Source organism: Pristiophorus japonicus, chromosome 10, assembly GCF_044704955.1.
Source record: "Pristiophorus japonicus isolate sPriJap1 chromosome 10, sPriJap1.hap1, whole genome shotgun sequence".
NCBI classification, from domain to species: domain Eukaryota; kingdom Metazoa; phylum Chordata; class Chondrichthyes; family Pristiophoridae; genus Pristiophorus; species Pristiophorus japonicus.
This window is the reverse complement of record NC_091986.1, coordinates 138,189,479-138,213,700: the sequence shown is the minus strand read 5'-3', so window position 1 is coordinate 138,213,700 and position 24,222 is coordinate 138,189,479. Positions and strand designations below refer to the sequence as shown.

Genomic DNA, 24,222 nt, shown 5'->3' with positions numbered 1-24,222 from the left:
ACTAATCAAACTCAAAGAGGATAAAACCCTGGTCTGGCCGGATTTGCATCTGGGTATTTTAAAAGAATCTAGAGAAAAGATAGTAGAGGCGCTATTAAACATATTTGATAATACATTAGAAAAAGGTGTAGTACCAGAGGACTGGTGGATAGCTAACATTATACTTATATTTAAGAAAGGAGATAGAACATATCCAGGAACTATAAACCAGTCAGCTTAACATCAGTGGTAGGAAAAATAATGGAATCGCTACTAAAGGAGAAAATAGAAAAACATCTTGAGACCAAAATATAATAATTTTAAAAGGGCAAGTCTTGCTTGACCAACCTCATTGAATTTGTTGAAGAGGTAACAGAGAGAGTAGGCAAGGATAATTTATATTAATGATTTAGAATACAATTTCTAAATTTGTGGATGACACCAAATTGTGGGGAGGGAGGAGGTGATCGTCAATACTGAGGAGGATTGCAACAAATTACAAGAAGACCTTGATAAACTTGCAGAATGGGCATATAATTGGCAAATGTATTTCAACACAGATAAGTGTGAGGTCTGACATTTTAGTAAGACAAATAAGGTGGTCACATATTATTCGGAAAAAAAGAATCTAAATGGAGTAGAGGAGCAAAGAGATCTGGGAATACAAATACATAAATCACTAAAAGTAGCGACACATCAAAGACCATTAAAAAAGCAAACCAAGCACTAGGGTTTATTTCCAGAGGGATAGAATTGTAAAGTAGAGAAGTTATGCTAAACTTGTATCGAAACTTGGTTAGACCACACGGAGTACTGTGTACAGTTCTGGTCGCCATATTATAAGGAGGCACAGAAGAGGGTGCAAAAAAGATTTACAAGGATGACACCAGAAATATGAGGTTATACCTATCAGAAAAGGATGAACAGGCTGGGTTTCTTTTCTCTTTAAAAGGTGTGACCAAATCGAGGTCTTTAAAATTATGAAAGGCTTTGATAGAGTAGACACAGAGAGAATGTTTCCTCTTGTGGGGAAGAACAAAACTAAAGGCCATCATTTTAAGATGGTCACCAAAAAATCAGATAGAGAATTCAAAAGAAACTTCTTTACCCAGAGAGTTTTGCGAATGTGGAACTCGCTACCACAGGGAGTGGTTGAGGCAAATAGTATAGATGTATTTGAGGGGGTGCTACATAAGCGTAAGAGGGAGAAGGAAATGTAGGTTTATGCTGATAAAGTTAGATGAGGAAGGATGGGAGGAGGCTCAAGTGGAGCATAAACACCAGTATGGACTGATTGGGCCAAATGGCCTGTTTCTGTGCTGTATATTCTATGGAACCTCTGTTTTCTGTTAAAATTTATGGACTGTAATTTTACTTCATATGTATCTATTAACATTTTCAAAAGTGTTGTATAAAGTGATATTGATTACCATGCAGTGAATGACATTGCATATGGATTGCAGATTAAGTTATTCAGAAACAAGAAGCCTTTTGTTTTGGGTGTTCTCTTTGCTCAAGGTAAAGATTGCCTTTTAATGGGTTCTTTTTGCCTTTTGGTACTTTGCTTTTTATTTATTGACTAGTTGTGGGATATCTTCAGTCCTGACTGTCTTTTAAGGTCATTTAACTTTTGTTTTGCATTTTTGATTGGTGGCTCAGTGGTAGCACTTGTCTATGAGTCAGAAGGTGGTGGATTCAAGTCCACTCCAGAGACTTGAGCACAATTCTAGGCTGACACTTCAGTATAGTACTAAGAGAGTGCTGCATTGTGGGAAGTGTCTTTTAGATAGCTTACCAAGTTCTATGTGGATAAATTCATGCTTAAATTCACTGCATTGGTAAATATCCATGCCTGCATAATTACTCCAAAAGTGCTACCTTGTCCACCTCCCCACAAAGATGTATATACAAATCAGTAATTGTGCTTTTTAAAGTGTACAATCTCTATTGCAAAGTGTTTGGCAAACACTTGCATCAGTTATTGGAATTTGTGCCAATGTGTCATTTTGTCGTGAGGACATTATTGCATCCCTTGTGTCTGATGACAATTATGTTTTTCTGGCTTCTCTTCATCCTGGGAAATTATGGCAATGCCCCCCTAAAAGAGCGATGTTGCGAGAGATTCCTTCCTTAAAATAAAATAAGATAAATTTGACTTGCTAACATTTTACTTTTCTCGCTGTGATGCTTCTCTGTTAATCAAATTTGTCCTTTATTTTATTTTTTTAGCTGGCTTTTTCACACTCCAGCTGTGCTGAATCCAAGAGGAGTTTGGTGCAGTTTGGACAATGAAAGCCAAGACCAAGCAGTGGAAGCAGCTAGTGCTGATTGGGATACTGGCATGGGCACTCGTCTTCTTGCTGCTGTTTACATATTTCACAGACTTCAAAACAGATGAGCGTCCAGCCAGCTCTTTCACATACACTGAGACAAGAAGGCTCTTCCCCGTACAGGGTAAACAGAGAGTCATTATGGGTGCCTTCCCAAATCCAAAGGTCTCAGCTAGTCACAGAGAAAGTAGTCTTTTCTTTGAGGATGATGAAGATTCTGTGCATTCATTGCGTTTAGATTCTTTGACTCATCAAAATCTAAAATGGACCCAAGCGGAGGAAAATGGTGAACTTCAAGTCAAGAAAAGAGTGAAGAAGAAGAAGAGGAGGATCGGTGGCCAGTGGCAAATTCAAAACAGGGTGTTGGATAAGATAGTTAAAATTATTACTAAGGATGGCAATACCTATGAAGAAACAAATATTCAAGATGCTAAGTCTAAGCCTCGCAAAAGGATAATGAAACATAAGAAACAATCAAGCTATTCAGTAGACCCATTACTTGAAAGTCTAGATTCCATAGACCTTGAGGACTTGCAGTTTTCAAAATCCAGTTCAGTGCTTGTCAAACTGTGGAACGGAAATATTTCATCGGAGATGCTGAATCCTCGGTTACAGAAAGCTATGAAGGACTATATGAATGAAAACAGACATGGCGTGCACTTTCAAAGGAAAAGGGGAACTGAAAAGATAATTGGAGAAGAACTTCTCTGTGAGCTGAAAAATAATGTCAAACTCAGAACCCTTGATGGGAAGGAGGCTCCGTTTTCTACGCCTGGATGGAAAAAACACATTCCCCAAATTCCCCTGAACAAGATCAGGATTAACTCACAGGCATTCAGAAATTGTGCTGTAGTTGCCTCTGCTGGTGCAATATTGAATTCCTCCCTGGGAGAAGAAATAGGTAGGAACAGAATTTTTGACATTTAAAATGCAGTTTGTGTTATTGAGTGAAATTTATAGTTTGCAAAGCAATAATTTTTGTGTATAAAGGGTAAGTGGGTAATTTGAAAAATCAAAGATGATGAGAATGAAAAGGGTTTGCTTTGAACTATTGAAAGGGCAACTTGACCTAACTATAGTTGCATCTGTGTGTTTCTCACTAAAACAAGTTTTACACTTTTCTCTCTTTTAATTCTGTTCTGAATGTAACTACTCATGTTGGAATAGGGTCCTTGGGTGCTAATCCTCCACTATATTGCCAAGCAACCAATCTTCTTGTGTGAGCCTGGAACATGATTGTTAGTGGACTATTTTTCCATGGGGCCACCATGCTTGATCCCAATCCTATTTTCATCTAGCAATCTGGAGCAGGAATCATAGCTCATTCATTTACTCTTTTTCCAAGGGCAAACGAGAATCAATTGTTGTGCCCCCATTGCCAATCTAGCTAGAAAAGACTCTTCTTCTTAGGCAGTCCCTCGGATTTGAGGATGACTTGCTTCCACACTAACATGAGTTCTAAGGTGGTTAATGAGTCCATGTGGGATCTACAGACCCTGTCACAGCCGGTGGTTGAAGGGACGGGTGGGTGGGGTGCCTGCTTTGTTGTACACTCCTCCCGCTGTTTGTACTTGAAACTAGTACTTGTACGAGGAAAGACTAAAACAGCACAGACTACAGAACAAACATGGCATGTTCTTGGTCTGTAAACCTCGGAGTCATTGCGGGGGGCGGGGGAGGGACTCACAGATGCAGTTCTTTATTGTGCCAAATTCTATGGGAATGATCATGTGGACATATTATTGTGACTGGTTGATGTGGAATGAAATTTTGCAATAGTATCTGTAAGACTTGACTGTGATAGAGACATGTGTCTTCCATACATGCAGACAACTCACAGCTCTGAAAGTGGGACAGTGGCATAAAGTCGACTAATGCAATCGGATTGTTGTAGCCCAGTTCAGATACAATTCAATGTACCACCTGTATGAAACCAGATTGCACTATTGAGGTTTCGCCTCCTGCTGGCCGATAGTGGCATTTCCAGTAAGGGTGGTGGTGAATTATAATGCTAGAGGAAAAAAAGAAAGACAAATAAATGAACCAAAAAATCATAGTGAATTGGTTTAATTGCTTGGGAAATGTGCTTATTTCAGATTTCTACTTTCATACAGTTCTCAGTATTAATTTGATATAAATATCCCACCAGTTTCTTACATTGTGCTTCGTACTGAACTTCGCTGCCGATTATTTCCCTCCCATGGGCCAGCTCATGCCCCAAGGCCGGATTAAGGGCCTGATGGGCCTGGGGCAAACTGATCCAAATGGGCCTATAGTCATGTTTGTTCATGTTCATTACATTACGTATATGATTCTGATTCTGAGTATGAAAACATAGGCCAGTATATTCAACATGAAAGCATATATATCGACTGCATAAATATAATGGGCCTAAAATTGAGGTCGGAGGCTTCCTTCGTACGAAAGTCTCCGACCCGAAAAAAATCTACGAATCTACCTGTTGGTCTTGGAGAAACATAGGATCCCGGTCAGAGGCCTAGATTCACTGTGTAGCGCATGGGGACCAGTCTTCGAGGTACGTACAGAGAAGCTGGAGTCACAAGGGCCTGAACCACCAATCACAATGCAGTATTCTCATTGATAATAATGGGAACTCAGGTTGTCCAAGTTCCTATTATTATCAATGAGAAAAACCCCATAATCACCCAAACACAGCATAATAAATAAATAAAACACCTCACATATTTAAAATTGATTGAAATTAAATGTAATTAAATGTTAATGTGTTTTAATAGTGTTAAAAATAAATTTACCTTAATGTTTTTACTATAAAAATGTGTATTTAAATTTAATTTATCTATGTTTTAAAACTCTTGTGCTGATAAAAGTTGGCTATAAGCCTGCTTTTACCAGGCATAAAAGTTTGAAGGACATTCGCTGGGCAAGATATGGGCAAATAGCCCAATCTCTGCCACACAAATGTCCTTCTCCTGGGAATGCAGAGGATCTGTCAAGAAATAATCTTGACCGATCAGAAAAGCCGGTTTTCAGCGCATGTGCATTGCGCCCCGAAAACCAACTTTTGCGCACATCTTATGGACCTGGCGAGGCCGGAATTTTAGCTCCAATAACAAATTACTACGGTGGCCTTATACTATAATATATTATAATATTAACATATATTATATATTAGATATATTATATAATAACAGTTAAATAATAACAGATAAATAGTAACTATCTTGTCTCTGCAAAAATGGATATATACATGTTAGGCCAATAAACAATATTTTCTTCAGTCTTGTTTTACCTCTCTTATTGTCTATTCTATTTAGCCTATATGGGAGGCCTTATATATTTTTTCCTACGTTTATTTGGTAGGCCTTTGTTCTTTGATGGGCCTGGGGCTGCAGCCCCATCTGTCACATGGTTAATACGGCCCTGCATGTCCCCACACAGCTGTTTCCCCACTTCATCCGGTTTACCCTGTCTGCTGCATATGGACAGACAGAAGAAAATTGAAGTTTTTTTTTAAATTGCTGCATATTCGTAAATATTATACTTCCTCTACTTGTTAGTAATTGTGTCATATAACAGCAACGATAAAATAGGAAAAAAAGAGGGTATAAATCAGCAATGGACAGAGAACATGGTCAGTGGAGATAGTGGATTGTAGGATTCACTTATAGAAAGAAGTAATTTATAGTGCCTTTCCCGACCTCCAAACAAACCAAAGCACTTCAAAGTGTAGTCACTGTTGTAATGTAGGAAGGCAGCCAATTTATGCACAGCATGATCCCACAAACAGCAATGTAATAATAACAAGGTAATCTGTTTTTTTAAAAAGTGATGTTGGTTTGGGATAAATATTGGCCAGGACATTGGGGAGAACTCTCCTGTTCTTCGAAATACATGCCCCACCATTTTATAGCAGGTGCGTTGGTATCACCACGATTAGTTCGCTGTACGTTGTGGACACTGTAACTAAGAAAGTCATGGCGGTTTGCCTGATTATGCTACCTATGTAATCTCTCTCAGGTTTTCCGTGATTTCCCAGCATTTTCCCGGCTCCTTTTCTCCCAGCGATTTGGTGCATTCGTTAAGTCAGGAGATTCAACACATCCTCATCACTATTTTACTTATTCTTATTTTAAATTCTTCCAACTGCCCCCTGATCCATATATTTTTATTCCTTTATCTCTCACATTTTGTTGCTTTATTGTTTAAAAAGTCGTACTCACCCTTAATGTTGGTTAAAAGATGTGTAATGCTTCGTATATACGGTACGGGTAAGCGGCACATTGCTAATCTAATACTGACTGTTTAAATGTCTTGACAAGAGAGACCCATTCATACGGTGGTACAGTGGGAGCTGTGCACCTCAAAAACTCCAGACACCCCGAGTCCAGCAAAGTCTCGGCAGGTATGAAATTGACAAAGCTTGAATAATGATTCACATAAACCCCTTACAGCTTTCCCTACGGAATTGGATAATGAGACAGAAAATGTGTTACAAGGGATTGATTTCACTAAGATTAATCGATCAGAAAAACATCAATAATGAATGCCAGATAATCGCACTTTAACGAGGTACGAACAGCTGTTCAGCTGCCCAAAACTAGTCGGCGGCCGGTTTAATGTGGTTTAAGTGACACCTTTGTAATTGAGGCCTCTGGTAATGAGCAATGGGGTCCCGGATAAATGGGGACAGTTTAAGCAGCGAGGACTGCAGTGCCATGGGATCTTTTACGTCCACCTAAGAGGGCAGACAGGACCTCAGTTTAATATCTCATCTGAAAGATATCACCTCCGACATTGCAGTATTCCCTTAGTACTGCATCATCCATCACAGGCAGCCCCTCGAAATCGAGGAAGACTTGCTTCCACTCTAAAAGTGAGTTCTTAGGTGACTGAACAGTCAAATACGGGAATTACAATCTCTGTCACAGGTAGCTGGCCTTCCCCTACCCGCTGGGTCTCACTTAGAGCAGCAATGTCGACATCGAAGCGTCTAAGTTCCCGGGCAATTATGGTGGTGCGGTGTTCTGGTCTGTTGCTGGTGGAGCTGTCCATGAGGGTCCTGACGTTCCAGGTCCAGAACTTCATACTCAAGGGTGGAAGATGCCTGTGCGTGAGTTCTTTTAACATGGGGTGGCCGTTGCACACCAGCTACCATGCAGGCTTAGCTGAGCATGGTCTTGGTCCAGTGGCAACGGAGTCCAAGACGACTGAAGACCAGGCACTGCTGTATGAGCCTAGTTGTCTACGGCGAGATGCGGACCGTAAGCTCGATGCTGAGCAGCGCCCTTCGGTGAGATGGTATGAGATCTGAGGCCTGGCAGAGGGCAGGTATTGGGAAGGTCAGAGGTTCATTTTGTGGAAGGAGGAGAGGTCAGAGTGACCACAGCCATTGTGCACACCATGTGCTCGACAGAGACTCCGCCGTTGAGTGGGGCCAGCAGCTGGGGGGAGGCCACAGTGTCGTTGAAGGAAGGGAGGCCAGGTGTCGTTGGAGGAAGGGAGACCAGGACATCATTGATGGATGAAGGGAGGCCCGAGCGTCACCGATGGATGAAGGCCCGGACGTCGCCGATGGATGAAGACCCGGAGGGAAGGCTCGCGCCTTAGGTTGGCCCAAACCTGTGTTTGAAGCTGGTCGAGGGCTCACCATCGTTGAGATCGCCGTGAGTCGGTTGGAGTAGTTGAGTCGTCCGTAGGGAGCGAGAACTGGAGGGACTTGGCAGCTAGGAAGTCGGCCTGGAAGGTAGGTGACAGTTGGGGGGTGGGGGATAGGCAGTGGGCCCTTGCAGCATGGTTTAGAGTAATTTGAGGGTTGGAGTTAGGACCAGAGGGGGCTTAGACAGTGAGCGGGGAGAGGTTTGAGGGAGAAAGAGGTGGAAGATGGCATCAGATGGTCAGATGAAGACTTGTTCGGGGAGAGCTCCCTAGGGAGCTGCTATCCCATCCGCCATCTTGGAATGCATCCTGCACTGGAGTGCCGACCTACAGTATGTGCTCAAGTAGTTGAACAGTGAGTTGCCTCAGGAATTAAACAAATAGTTCTTAGCCATTTGAAGGTCCAGGTACCACTGATTATTTAATATTATCTATATCTGTGGAGCGAACCTTTGGTTTAGTGGCAGCATTCCCGTATCTGACTCAGAAGGTGTCGGCTTCAATTCTTGCTCCAGAGAGGTTGGAATGTCAAGGAAACAGTGTTGTGGGGAACACCAAAAACTGTGGCTTTTGTATTTCTGAAGGAAATTGGAATTCTTCCAAGACTTGGACAAGCAGTCTGACAGGACCAAAGTGGTCACAGGGTTGAGAGAAGTGTTGGAGAGGTAGAGCTGGGTATCAACAGCTTCCATATAAAAGCTGATTCCATGTCTGTGGATCATGAGACTGAGGGGCAACAGGTAAGTGATGAGTGAAGGATAGATCCTTGGGGGACACTTGAGATGATAACACAGAGGAGGAAATGATCCTATCATTAAAAATATGCTGGCTGCATCCAGATGATAGGTCGGAGTGAAACCATACAAGGGCAGTGACATGAAACTAATCAATAAGGGGGAGGTGGTGGAGAAACAGCGTGATCAACAATGTAAAATGCTGCGGAAAGATTGAGGAGAATAAAGAAGACTTTGCACACCACTATCAATGTCACAGAGGATGTTATTCATGACTTTAGCCAGAGCAATCTTAGTAATGCTGCTTTTCTCACATTACAACAGTTACGACATGCCAAAAAGTACTTAATTGGCTGTAAAGTGCTTTGAGACATCCGGTGGTCGTAAAAGGCATTATATAAATTCAAGTCTTTCTTTACTGTGACATGGGTAGAAGTCGGGTTGAAGAGGTTCAGAGAAATTCATCCATAAAAATATATAGAAGTTACAACACAGAAAGTGTTACCTTCTATACGAGCAAATAATTCTAATCGCATTTACCTACCCTGTTCCCATGTCTCTTTGTTTCCTTTTCCTTCACCCATCTATCCAATCTAATCTTGAAGGAGCCGGGAAAGTGCTGGGAAATTATGGAAAACATGAGAGAGATTACACAGTTAGCATAATCGGGGAAACCCGAAAGGTTGGGATATTGGGTGTCCAGGGTGGATAGGGAGTGGAAGGGGAGGAAGCAATAGAGACAGTTACATGAAATAGGCAAAGGAATATATATATATAAAATAAAGACTATCTATTTATGGTTTCCACAAATAAATGAACTGACCCGCAGACTTTGATTGCTAAATAACCAGTAAAATTCCCAGAATACAATGTAGTAAGAATAGAATTTGACATTCATTCCTAGTATGGCAGTAGCACCGATTGTGTGGCTTATATGGTACAACACCATATTATTATAATACTGTATATTCTCCAGTTCACCATGAGTAATGCCATAGGATCTACACATAATATTTTAAAAGTCTTACGTATGGCACGCACTTCCTGTTACATTTCTTGTCAGGCGCTTTATATTATACCTGTCTATCACACTTAAATGTGTTGGGACCAAATTTTCTTTCAGGTTACTGTTGTCACCTGGGCAGGCAAGAACGTGAAATGGTTAAGCTGGGTCCACACACCTTTCTGCACCTGTAAACAATTCTGATTGAAGTGGGAGCAGGTGTTTTATGATGACATGCAAATGAAAGTAATACATCATACAATGTATTTCCTATCCTTTGCATCCTAGCAGTGCTGGGCACAAGGGGTGCCTGTGCATCCTGGCACCAAGTGTCGCTAATGATTGGGGAGGGGGAAATGGGGTTAACTGGCAATTTTTCTTATACATACGATTGTTGGTTTGGAAAACAGCCATTTTTCAAAACCGGCAATTTCAAAACTATTGGTAAAGTGTTGTAGCAAATATTCCCCCAGCTGTGGCAGGCACACCATGTGCTTACTCCCACCGAAAATATTTAAACGCTTTATCAAATCACCAAAATATCTCAAAATGATTGATACTGTGAATTACATTTGGAGCATGTACACTTGTTATGTAAGTGATCTATGAGGTCTTTCTTAATGAGTATTATTCATGGCTGGCATGGCGGGGAGACAACTTACTTACTTACTCTTGCCATTGCTATTCTGAAACTAGGCTGTAGTTCCAGTCCTGGAAGGTGCTCCCTTAAAGTTTTTCCATCATACCATTTTTTAATTGGACACTATGAGCATTAATGTATGTCCCCTTATTTTATTCAGTAGCAATGTTTCACATCAAACAAGAAATTAGGGATGAGTGCAATAAAGGTACAGCAGTTATCATGGGTGACCTTAATCTACATATACATTGGGCTAACCAATCTGGTAGCAATACGGCGGAGGAGGATTTCCTGGAGCGCATTAGGGATGGTTTGCTACACCAATATGACGAGGAACCAACTGGAGAGCAGGCCATCTTAAACTGGGTCTTGAGTAACGAGAGAGGATTAATTAATAATCTGGTCGTGTGAGCTCCCTTGGGGAAGAGTGACCATAATATGGTAGAATTCTTTATTAATATGGAGAGTGACACAGTTAATTCAGAGACTAGAGTCCTGAACTTAAGGAAAGGTACCTTCGATGGTATGAGACGTGAATTGGCTAGAATAAACTGGCGAATGATACTTAAAGGGTTGACGGTGGATAGGCAATGGTAAACATTTAAAGATCACATGGATGAATTTCAACAATTGTACATCCCTGTCTGGAGTAAAAATAAAATGGGGAAGGTGGCTCAACCGTGGCTAACAAGGGAAATTAAGAATAGTGTTAAATCCAAGGAAGAGGCATTTAAATTGGCCAGAAAAAGCAGCAAACCTGAGGACTGGGAGAAATTTAGAATTCAGCAGAGGGAGACAAAGAGTTTAATTAGGAGGGGAAAAATAGAGTATGAGAGGAAGCTTGCCGGGAACATAAAAACTGACTGTAAAAGCTTCTATAGATATGTGAAGAGAAAAAGATTAATGAAGACAAACATAGGTCCCTTGCAGTCAGATTCAGGTGAATTTATAATGGGGAACAAAGAAATGGCAGACCAGTTGAACAAATACTTTGGTTCTCTCTTCACGAAGGAAGACACAAATAACGTTGCGGAAATACTAGGGGACCGAGGGTCTAGTGAGAAGGAGGAACTGAAGGAAATTGTTATTAGGTGGGAAATTGTGTTAGGGAAATTGATGGGATTGAAGGCCAATAAATCCCTGGGGCCTGATAGTCTGCATCCCAGAGTACTTAAGGAAGTGGCCCTAGAAATAGTATATACATTGGTGATCATTTTCCAACAGTCTATCGACTCTGAATCAGTTCCTATGGACTGGAGGGTAGCTAATATAACACCACTTTTTAAAAAAGGAGGGAGAGAGAAAACGGGTAATTATAGACTGGTTAGCCTGACATCAGTAGTGGCCAAAATGTTGGAGTTAATTATTAAAGATGAAATAGCAGCACATTTGGAAAGCAGTGACAGGATTGGTCCAAGTCAGCATGGATTTATGAAAGGGAAATCATGCTTGACTAATCTGGAATTTTTTGAGGATGTAACTAATAGAGTGGACAAGGGAGAACCAGTGGATGTGGTGTATTTGGACTTTCAAAAGGCTTTTGACAAGGTCCCACACAAGAGATTGGTGTGCAAAATTAAAGCACATGGTATTGGGGGTAATGTACTGACGTGGATAGAGAACTGGCTGGCAGACAGGAAGCAGAGAGTCAGGATAAACGGGTCCTTTTCAGAATGGCAGGCAGTGACTAGTGGGGTGCCGCAGGGCTCAGTGCTGGGAACCCAGCTATTTACAATATACATTAATGATTTAGATGAAGGAATTGAGTGTATCTCCAAGTTTGCAGATGACACTAAGCTGGGTGGCGGTGTGAGCTGTGAGGAGGATGCTAAGAAGCTGCAGGGTGACTTGGACAGGTTACGTGAGTGGGCAAATGCATGGCAGATGCAGTATAATGTGGATAAATGTGAGGTTATCCAATTTGGGGGCAAAAACACGAAGGCAGAGTATTATCTGAACGGTGGCAAATTAGGAAAAGGGGAGGTGCAACGAGACCTGGGTGTCATGGTACATCAGTCATTGAAAGTTGGCATGCAGGTACAGCAGGCGCTGAAGAAGGCAAATGGTATGTTGGTCTTCATAGCTAGGGGATTTGAGTATAGGAGCAGGGAGGTCTTACTGCAGTTGTATAGGGCCTTGGTGAGGCCTCACCTGGAATATTGTGTTCAGTTTTGATCTCCTAATCTGAGGAAGGACATTCTTGCTATTGAGGGAGTGCAGCGAAGGTCCACCAGACTGATTCCTGGGATGGCTGGACTGACATATGAGGAGAGACTGGATTGACTGGGCCTGTATTCACTGGAGTTTAGAAGGATGAGAGGGGATCTCATAGAAACATATAAAATTCTGATGGGACTGGACAGGTTAGATGCAGGAAGAATGTTCCCGATGTTGGGGAAGTCCAGAACCAGAGGACACAGTCTAAGGATAAGGGGTAAGCCATTTAGGACTGAGATGAGGAGAAACTTCTTCACTCAGAGAGTTGTTAACTTGTGGAATTCCCTGCCGCAGAGAGTCGTTGATGCCAGTTCATTGTATATATTCAAGAGGGAGTTAGATATGGTCCTTACGTCTAAAGGAATCAAGGGGTATAGAGAGAAAGCAGGAAAGGAGTACTGAGGTGAATAATCAGCCATGATCTTATTGAATGGTGGTGCAGGCCCGAAGGGCCGAATGGCCTACTCCTGCACCTAGTTTCTATGTTTCTATGTTTCTATCAGTATATGTATCATTATTTATAAACAGTTCCTTACCAATTAATAGCTGATAATGTAACAGTTAGGCAAAACAGTTAGATCCAGAATGGGGTCAAGTGGGCAGATTTATTATTGAACCTCCAATTAGGCATTAGTTGGACGGTGTATCTTCCTGACTGTTAGTGTACTGACTCTGCCTAATTTTGTCAAGACAGCTTCATATGCATGGTTTGGGACCAAAATTGTTCGGTCCCGCTGCAACTCTGGCAGGTGTGCCGCAAAAGGCTTGGAAATAGACCAGAACTTGGATACACTGGGTCCTTGCCGACACTAGAAGTTCCCACTCAGCCTTGTAAGGGATATAGACTCTGTCTACAGCTTACAAGATCAATGTCGCTACTGGGGGATGGAGCCAGAGTTGGAGGTGGAGACTTCCACCAGCAACAGTTCCAGCTTCCCTGACCTCTGTGGGACCTGATATAAGGTTGGAGGCTTGTATGCCCAGTGAGATGAGGTGTACTGGCCTCCAAAAGACTGCAGATGAGCCCCACCAGGAGGGTCCAAGTCAAGGAAGCAGCCTGGATTCCCCAAAGATAAGAAGTTTTTTCTTATTTTTTATTTTGTCCCCCTTTGTAAGAAGATGCAGAAATAACTTCTTCAAGGGTAGGCATACCTAACAACCCTGGACAGCTGGAATTTTGGGTAGCATAGCACTGGAGATTGCTCGAGATGCACCCATAGTGGCACAGGCACCTACCAGTCCCATACAAATGATGCGCACTCTTAGTGACTCTGCATACTCTGGTGGGTCGGTGCTAGAACGCAGTCCCTGCATAACTCCCGGGATCCTGGCTTGTGCAATGTTGCGACCATTGCGGGTGAAATCCTGGCCCATATTGGGCCAGGCTTTGGAAGGTTGCTGGGCACAGGTAAGTGAGGAATTATGCATAAGCAGCCCTTAAAGGACTGCTTACAACTGGTGATGGGTACATTTGATGGGATGTGGCCACTTAAAGGTACATAACAACATAAGAAATAGGAGCAGGAGTAGGCCATACAGCCCCTCGAACCTGCTCCGCCATTTAACACGATCATGGCTGATCCGATCATGGACTCCGCTCCACTTCCCTGCCCGCTCCTCATAGCACCTTGTTCGCTTATTGGTCAAGAAACTGTCTATCTCTGTCTTAAATATATTCAATGACCCAGCCTCCACAGCTCTCTGTATCAGCGAATTCCACAGATTTACAACCCTCTGAGAGAAGAAATTCCTCCTCATCTCAGTTTTAAATAGGCGGCCCCTTATTCTAAGATTATGCCCCCTAGTTCTAATCTCTCCTATCAGTGGAAACATCCTCTCTGCATCCACCTTGTCAAGCCCCCTCATAATCTTATACGTTTCGATAAAATCACCTCTCATTCTTCTAAATTCCAATGAGTAGAGGCCCAACCTACTCAACCTTTCCTCATAAGTCAACCCCCTCAACTCCGGAATCAACCTTGTGAACCTTCTCTGAACTGCCTCCAAAGCAAGTATATCCTTTCGTAAATATGGAAACCAAAAATGCACGCAGTACTCCAGCTGTGGCCTCACACTTATGGAGATAAAAATGTTGGTGGTAATAGCAAAGTCTGATAATATTTTTTGATGAATAATTCAGCCTTTGCAAAGATTGTTTGATTCACAAAACAGCCTGGAAAAATCGAGTGGCTGGCACGATAAATGTGGAGACAGGAAACGGACTGTGGCCAGGTGTTGGAGGAGTTCAACACACCAAGCCCCGCTTGATAACCGTTGAAGCAGACATAGTGTGAAATGAAGTGATAGCAAGGAGTGTGATCTCAGTTGGCACTCCAAGGCAGCCTTTCCATAGTATGGCATTGCCTGGACGGAGGCCGACAATGAGGACTGGAGAGTGCAGCAGACTATCGCAGAAATGGTGCATGTCGCTCCAACAGATGGCACAGCTCTGCACTTGGCAGTCTGCTGACCTGAATCTTGTGTGGCCAGTTCTGTACAGTGATTGCCAAGTAGGTACACCCCTGCCTGTAATCATGGGTGGGAGAAGTAGCAGCAGGTGGGTGCAGTTCACCTTTAATGGAGCCTAACTTTCCTGCCATCCCTTCACTATTTATCTTCCTTTTGTTCCAACAAGCATAAGTAAAGTGGAGAAACTCACTGGGGGTAATTTCCACTTTCTGGGTGAAAAATTGGTGGCGCTAGATCGGCCACCAGTTAAATACACCGTCTGATTTTCCTTTCCATGGAAGATTAATTCATATAATTAAGCGCAAATGAGTGGGCACTTCTGGGGCAAGTACAAAATTCAACTGGATAATTGGATGGGGCGATACATGAGCAGAACTCTGGTGCATAGAGCTGTTATGTCTGTAATGTACTTATGAATGACTCCATGAGGCAATGTGTTGTACTCAAACTGTAGTGACCTTGGTCCTTTATTCGTAACTCCAGAGTGAGGCACAAGCATGGTGGGCAGCCTTTTATACTGGGCCCTGCACGTCTATGCAGGTGACCCTCGGGTCTCCCACCGCAGTGCCCTCTGGTGGACAGCCTCTGCCACAGGGGCAGAAAACACCGGTCTCCACCAGTTGCACCCTGCAGTGATGCCAGCAACTATATACACAGTGTAAACCTTATTGATAGTACATCAGGTAACAAGTCTCCATCTTATGCAACTATACAGTGACTACACAGAGAGTATATCTATAGTCTGCACATATAACATCACTCTCCCCCAAGTCCTTTGTGCCGATTACTTTGCACTATGTGCTCTGGCTTAGCTCTCCCCAGACTTAAGTGCAAATAGCCCTTGCACCTTGGCTGTGCTTTGGGTTGGCTCTCTCCCTGTTAACCCCCAAGTCCTTTTGCCACAACGTTGGGTGGTGGTTACCAATTTGGATGGTTCGATGATGCAGTGGGGGTTCCAGTGGATTCTGGGTGTGATCCATGTGTGTGTCCATGGCAACATACATCCATTTCCCCCCCCCTCCCCCCAGCGCGATCATGCAGCAGGCCCGTTACATTAACATATCTGATCAGACACAGTGCAAGTACAAAGAAAGGAAGTTACAGTTTGTATCGTGACACCTTGGTTCAGTAACTTACATTTGTTACATTTTGTGGTCATGCGCCAGGATTGGGTAGATTGCATTCATGGTTCAGTCATGGTAAGTACTGAGGTAGCAGTACAGGTATGCGAGGACGCAGGTTCCAGAGCAACCGGACGGGGTCCTAGTCATCTGATAGCGGTGCTGCGTACCCTGCTAGCGGGGTGGCCTTGGTTCACTCACCTAGCCGGGACTCAAGGCCTTTGCTGTTGCCTAGTGGTGGGCAGAGCCACAGATGTGTGTGGCCTCCCTGTCCTCCTTTGAGGGCTACAGAATCTTCTGCCTGCTCTCTAACGGTGTTGGGAATCTGGCTGTTCCGGGTCCCGTTTGGGAAACTCATTGGTTCTGACCTTTCGCTCCCGGACATGGCCGAGGTAGCGACTGGGTCTGGGGGCTGCGCCGTCTCCACCCGGTTGGTGGGCAATGGCGGCCGACTGCATGTATTGGCGCTGTTTTCGTTTACGGGTCTGTGGCAAATAGTGCCATCCGGTGCCTGCAGCGTGGGATAGACCTGGGGCAGGGTATCAAGATCAGCGCCTTCACCCTCCTGAGGTCGCTGGCCTATAACTTGTGAGGACACCTGGGGCAGGGCATCAGGATCAGCGCCTTTACCCTCCCGAATTCGCTTGCTTGCTACTTTTGGGGACACTCTATTCCCGACATCTCGCAACAACAATTTGTTCTTTACATTAGGACTGGTACCGACATCTTGCAACAACATTTTGTTATAAAAGGGGTCGGAGGGTCTAGTAAGGAGGAGGAACTGAGGGAAATCCTTATTAGTCGTGAAATTGTGTTGGGGAAATTGATGGGATTGAAGGCCGATAAATCCCCAGGGCCTGATGGACTGCATCCCAGAGTACTTAAGAAGGTGGCCTTGGAAATAGCGGATGCATTGACAGTCATTTTCCAACATTCCATTGACTCTGGATCAGTTCCTATCGAGTGGAGGGTAGCCAATGTAACCCTACTTTTTAAAAAAGGAGGGAGAGAGAAAACAGGGAATTATAGACCGGTCAGCCTGACCTCAGTAGTGGGTAAAATGATGGAATCAATTATTAAGGATGTCATAGCAGCGCATTTGGAAAGAGGTGACATGATAGGTCCAAGTCAGCATGGATTTGTGAAAGGGAAATCATGCTTGACAAATCTTCTGGAATTTTTTGAGGATGTTTCCAGTAGAGTGGACAAGGGAGAACCAGTTGATGTGATATATTTGGACTTTCAGAAGGCTTTCGACAAGGTCCCACACAAGAGATTAATGTGGAAAGTTAAAGCACATGGGATTGGGGGTAGCGTGCTGACATGGATTGAGAACTGGTTGTCAGACAGGAAGCAAAGAGTAGGAGTAAATGGATACTTTCCAGAATGGCAGGCAGTGACTAGTGGGGTACCGCAAGGTTCTGTGCTGGGGCCCCAGCTGTTTACACTGTACATTAATGATTTAGACGAGGGGATCTCCAAATTTGCGGATGACACTAAGTTGGGTGGCAGTGTGAGCTGCGAGGAGGATACTATGAGGCTGCAGAGTGACTTGGATAGGTTAGGTGAGTGGGCAAATGCATAGCAGATGAAGTATAATGTGGATAAATGTGAGGTTATCCACTTTGGTGGTAAAAACAGAGATATAGACTATTATCTGAATGGTGACAGATTAGGAAAAGGGGAGGTGCAACGAGACCTGGGTGTCAAGGTACATCAGTCATTGAAGGTTGGCATGCAGGTACAGCAGGCAGTTAAGAAAGCAAATGGCATGTTGGCCTTCATAGCGAGGGAATTTGAGTACAGGGGCAGGGAGCTGTTGCTACAGTTGTACAGGGCCTTGGTGAGGCCACACCTGGAGTATTGTGTACAGTTTTGGTCTCCTAACTTGAGGAAGGACATTCTTGCTATTGAGGGAGTGCAGCGAAGGTTCACCAGACTGATTCCCGGGATGGAGGGACTGACCTATCAAGAAAGACTGGATCAACTGGGCTTGTATTCACTGGAGTTCAGAAGAATGAGAGGGGACCTCATAGAAACGTTTAAAATTCTGACGCATTTAGACAGGTTAGATGCAGGAAAAATATTCCCAATGTTGGGGAAGTCCAGAACCAGGGGTCACAGTCTAAGGATAAGGGGTAAGCCATTTAGGACCGAGATGAGGAGAAACTTCTTCACCCAGAGCGTGGTGAACCTGTGGAATTCTCTACCACAGAAAGTTGTTGAGGCCAATTCACTAAATATATTCAAAAAGGACTTAGATGAAGTCCTTACTACTAGGGGGATCAAGTGGTATGGCGAGAAAGCAGAAATGGGGTACTAAAGTTGCATGTTCAGCCATGAACTCATTGAATGGCAGTGCAGGCTAGAAGGGCCGAATGGCCTACTCCTGCACCTATTTTCTATGTTTCTATGTTTCACAATCTTAATCGGTTTGTTACATTGATTGCCATGCATACAATGTCTCTTTAAGTTCAGTTGGTTGCAGGTCTCCTTTAAGAGAACCCTGCTGGCTTCACCCCAATCAAATGCTTTGTTAGACACCACGTGTTGGTCCCTCAGCGTTGCACCTCGTGGTCTGGCCGCGGCCATTTTTTTTTCAGCCACACTGCACCTCGCTGCAGCAGGGACACCATTTTGCCTCTGTCTTCGAGGTCAACTGCCTTCTCTCCCGCGATTCTGCCACAAAAGCTGCAAGAGTGCCTGTGAATTTGATCTTCCTCCCCAGGAGTCCTGCCACCAGAGTCGGGAAGGTACTTTTAGGTAATTCCGGTCGGATCATTGCCACGCAGTCGTGATGAATGGTCTGTGCCTCAGGTCCTGCCATGGTCTGTTCTCTGGTGCCTGGCCCAAGCGAAGGTGAGGTTTTGTTCTGCCTCTGATCACGGGGGACACCGATTGCTGGAGTGAAGCGGTCTTCCCATTTCCACTAGATCTTCCCCATCCACCTTCTTCTGAGTAGCGTTGGGCCATCACCTGCAACAATCCAGAGGTAACTTGTGCAGCACGCCATTATGGATTCTACTTACATCCGCATTACCAAGGATTGGGATCAGCTCCTTGGTGTAGGTGCGCAACTTTTCCTGTACTGGAACCAGCTCGGGTCATTTATCTTTTCTCGAAGGCACCCTGGCTCATCACTGACTGGCTTGCTCCCGTGTCCACTTCCATGAAGTTTGGAACGCCGTTTATCTTGACTTCCATCTTCACTGGAGGACAATCGGTGGTGCAGGTATACACTCCATACACTTCTTCTTGGGCTGAGCTGCCTCTCTGGTCAAATCATCATACTCCCCGCTGGATTCAAAGTCATCTACCGACTCCTCTGCTCGACAGTGAGTCATATTTCTTTTACACATACGCTGGAGGTGGCCCTTCATGTTACAGGCTTTGCATACATACTCAGCAAACCGATAGTGGTGAGCCCTATGGTTTCCTCCGCAACGCTAGCATGGTGTTACTCGATTAGCACCCCTCGGCAGACTCTTGAGTTCTGGGACCCTGAGGTCTGTGCTCTCTGCCCTGGGCAGAGCCACGTTCTACAGTCTTGCCTGTGAAAGGCACCATTCTGTGTACAGTACTTGCCGGGTTTGAGTCCACAGGATGAATAATTTGCTTGGTGCTGCAGGTCGATGTCATGAACGCCTGACTGATGCTGATGGCCTTCTGCAGGTTGACTGTGGTGATGGCAGATAATAGCTTGTGAAGGAGGCCCTCTTGGCCAATTCCTATAACGAAGATGTCTCGCAATGCTTTGTTGACGTGCATGCCAAAATCACACGGTGCCACAAGTCTCCTGAGGTCGGCAGCATATTTTGAAATCTCCTGGCCCTCAGGTCTGCGGTGAGTGTAGAATCTGTGCCTGGCTGTGAGGATGCTCTCTTTTGGTTTTAGTTGGTCATGAATTAGTTCAGTCAGCTCATTGTATGTCTTATCCTTGGCCTTTGTGGATGCCAGCAAGTCCCGGACGAGGTGGTAGACCTCGGGCCCATAACTGGTCAACAGTATAGCTTTGCACTTCTCCGCCGATGCGTCCGTCTCCCCTGCCAGGTCGTTTGCCACGAAATATAGCTCGAGCCTTTCCGTGAATGCATCCCAATCATCACCCTCGGCGAAGTCTTTTAGTGTGCCAAAGGTAGCCACAATCACGTGAAAGTCCGCATTCTCGTCGCCAGTTGTTATGTTTGTAATGTACTTATGAGTGACTCCATGAGGCAATGTGTTGTACTCAAACTATAGTGATCTTGGTCCTTTATTCGTAATTCCAGAGTGAGATACAAGCATCGTGGGCAGCCTTTTATACTGGGCCCTGCACACCTGTGCAGGTGGCGCTCGGGTCTCCCACCGCAGTGCCCTCTGGTGGACAACAGGGGCAGGAAACACCGGTCTTCACTAGTTGTACCCTCTAGTGGTGACAGCATGTATATACACAGTGTAAACCTTATTGGTAGTACATCAGGTAACAAGTCTCCATCTTATGCAACAATACAGTGACTACACAGAGAGTATAACTATAGTCTGCATATATAACAGGATCTCCACTCATTTCCTGGTCAGTCATGCCCATTTTACACCTGTCAATTGGATGTAAGTTATAGATCACAATATCTATCTTAAGCAGTCTGCTAAATGGAATTTGAAAGCAGGAAATATTCATTGTTATTGTTTGTTAAGTTTTTTTAAGCTTTAAGAAATCTATTACTTTATCATTCAAAAATTGGTGGCATAGTAAGTAGTGTAGATGGGAGCTACATTACAAGGTGACATTAATAGATTAAGTGAATGGGCAAAAATGTAGCTGATGGAGTTCAATTCAGGTAAGTGGACCAAAATAGGATAGATCTCAGTATTTTTAAATTGTGAAAAGCTAGGTACAGTGGAGGCCCAAAGAGTTTTAGATTTAGAAACATAGAAACATAGAAAATAGGTGCAGGAGTAGGCTATTCAGCCCTTCGAGCCTGCAGCACCATTCAATATGATCATGGCTGATCATTCACCTCAGTACCCCTTTCCCACTTTCTCTCCATACCCCTTGATCCTTTTAGCCGTAAGGGCCACATCTAACTCCCTCATGAATATATCCAATGAACTGGCATCAACGACTCTCTGTGGCAGGGAATTCCACAGGTTAACAACCCTCTGAGTGAAGAAGTTTCTCCTCATCTCAGTCCTAAATGGCCTACCCCTTATCCTAAGACTGTGTCCCCTGGTTCTGGACTTCCCCAACTTCGGGAACATTCTTCCCGCATCTAACCTATCCCGTCCCGTCAGAATTTTATACGTTTCTATGAGTTCCCCTCTCATCCTTCGAAATTCCAGTGTATAAAGGCCCAGTTGATCCAGTCTCTCCTCATATGTCAGTCCAGCCATCCCTGGAATCAGTCTGGTGAACCTTCGCTGCACTCCCTCAATAGCAAGAACGTCCTTCCTCAGATTAGGAGACCAAAACTGAACACAATATTCCAGGTGAGGCCTCACCAAGGCCCTATACAACTGCAGTAAGACCTCCCTGCTCCTATACTCAAATCCCCTAGCTATTAAGGCCAACATGCCATTTGCCTTCTTCACCGCCTGCTGTACCTGCATGGCAACTTTCAATGACTGATGAACCTCATGACACCCAGGTCTCGTTGCACCTCCCCTTTCCCTAATCTGCCGCCATTCAGGTAATATTTAGCTGTCTATGTACCAGATCACTAAAATGTTGTAGCCCAGTACAAAAAATTATCAAAAAGGCGAATGGAATGTCAGTCTTCATAACTAGCGGGCTAAAATATAAAGGGGAGGAAGTTTTGCTCCAGCTATACAAAGCTCTGGTTAGACTGTATCTGGAGTACTGTGTACAACTCTGGGCACTGTGCCTTAGAAAGGATATACTGACCTTGGAAGAAGTGAAACACAGATTCACTAGAACGTTACCAGGGCTCCAAAGTTTAGATTATGAGGGGAGATTATGTAAACTAAACTTGTATTCCATGGAATATAGAAGGTTAAGGGATTATTTGATTGTGCTTTTTACATTTTGAAAGGGATTGATAGGGTCGATAAGAGATAAACTTTTTCTGCTGGTGGGGAATCTAGAACAAGGGGAAATAACCTTAAAATCAGAGCCAGGCCATTCAGGAGAAAAGTTGGGAAGCACGTCTTCATGCAACGGGTGGTAGAAGTGTGCAACTCTCCCACCAAAAGCAGCAGATGCTATTTCAATTAATAATTTTAAGTCCAAGATCGATAGATTTTTGCGAGTCAAGGGAATTAAGGAATATGTAACCAAGGTGGGTGGATGGTGTTAAGAAACAGTTCAGCCATGATATCATTGAATGGCAGAACAGTCTTGAGCAGCTGAATGGCCTACTCCTGTTCCTTTGTTCCAGTAATTCAATTTTGTATTTGATAAACTTTAAAACACATTCGGCATAAAAGGCTGTATTTACTCTTGTGGCAGAACATCTGACCATGACTGATTAGCTTCCTACAGCAAAGTAATTAGGTGTAGTAACTCAGATCACTTTTATTTTAGTCTTTTGATCCAGATTCCAAAAGCCCTGCATCTGTGAGCCTAACACCTGTGATATTAAATCTGTTTTCTGTAGATCAGCCCGAGACCTGAAGTCCCAGTTTTACCTGGTCTACAGAAAACTAATTTAGCAGCAGAAAGGCATGGGGCTAGAACTTTTTTTGCATGCTTAACGCCCACTTAACACCCATTTTATAGCTGAAATAACATATAACGCTCAGATATCGCCAATTTTGACACAAAATGGAAACTGACGGGCTTTTTTTTTAGGAGACTTATCACTAAGTGTTATTCTCCCCATGTGCTTAACGCTGAGAAAAAATATCATCGCCCGCCCACTTTTTTGGGGTGGAATCAGCAGGATGGGCGAAATCAACGTCCATAATATCGCCCAGCGTTACTTTCCACACGGAATTAACGCCGAGATTCAATATTAACTCCCAGCGACTGTTTTTTGTCGTAAAGAGCATATTTACCCAAACTAGCGGCCATGGAGATCGCCCATTGTTAATTTCACCACCTTGCACACTTATCGCCCACAATATCGCTCGCTCAAAAAACTGCCCACTAAAAGTGGAACTAACCGGAACGAATGCCAGCAGTGTGGCTGGCATTTGTTAAATCCCACTCTTACGTGAGGAGCTGATATCTGAAAGATGTGCCTGAAAGAGCGCTGATGTGAATGACAACGCTGACACACTGCTGTGTGTGTGCAGCTCAGACATCAATGGTGCCCATCATCTTCATGCCAGGTAAAGTTTACGTTGATTGATGTTAAGTTGTATTTAACCCTTTCATGGTAAGGAATCACCAGTGTGTAATGGTCCAGCTATCTGAGACAATGCGCAATAAGGTTATGTTCAATAACCAAAGTTTAATACCGACATTGGTCTGAAATCATAAGTATCACAGCCAATAACACCCAACCACCGCCCACACCCCACTTTTTCCACTATTGACATCAATCACATGTTCAACATGTCCACCAACACAGAATACAAAGGCAAGGCAGGAGCGTGGTCCCCAGCCCCCATACATTGCAACAAATTGTATACACCCAGATAGAGATATAACACAGCCATCACCTGTGCACATGCACCTCACGTTCCAACCCGCCTCTCCTTCTTCTCCCCATCACTACCCCTTCCCCTCCTCGCTCCATGGCGCCTGGCATCATTGGTGGGGATGTAGGCCGATGCAGTGTTTGTATGGGTACAGGAGTGGGGGGTGCCAAGGGGGCAACATTCTCTGATGCAGAAGCAGGATCTTGATCCTTGCTCTCATCTGTCGTTCACAGTGGTGGGGTGGATGCCGCGCTTGGGGACCACTGGGAGGCCTGTGGCAGCAGTGTACCTGGCTATCGCATCCAGGGACTCCGCCATGCACGGAATGTACTTGGTCATGGTGGCCAGCTGTCGGGATATGCCCCCCAATGCGTCGATGAGCTGGTCACCAATGTCTACATTCCTCCTGGACAACTGTACCATCTCTCCGCTGTCATGTTGCGCTCGTGGAACAGACCTGCCGCATCCACAAGGCCTCCACGGGGTCGGCGCCATCCTGGGGACAAATGGG

The 24,222-nt window shown here is 44.2% G+C and overlaps 1 protein-coding gene across 1 annotated transcript in view; it reads left to right on the top strand.

The window, feature by feature from the left end:
- The first annotated feature begins 2,267 nt into the window (after window positions 1–2,267).
- LOC139274809 (beta-galactoside alpha-2,6-sialyltransferase 2-like) overlaps window positions 2,268–24,222 on the top strand; it is a 119,365-nt gene continuing 97,410 nt past the window's right edge. The window contains exon 1 of the mRNA XM_070891501.1: window positions 2,268–3,210. Coding sequence (XP_070747602.1) covers window positions 2,268–3,210 — 943 coding nt within the window. The remainder of the gene's footprint in view (window positions 3,211–24,222) is intronic.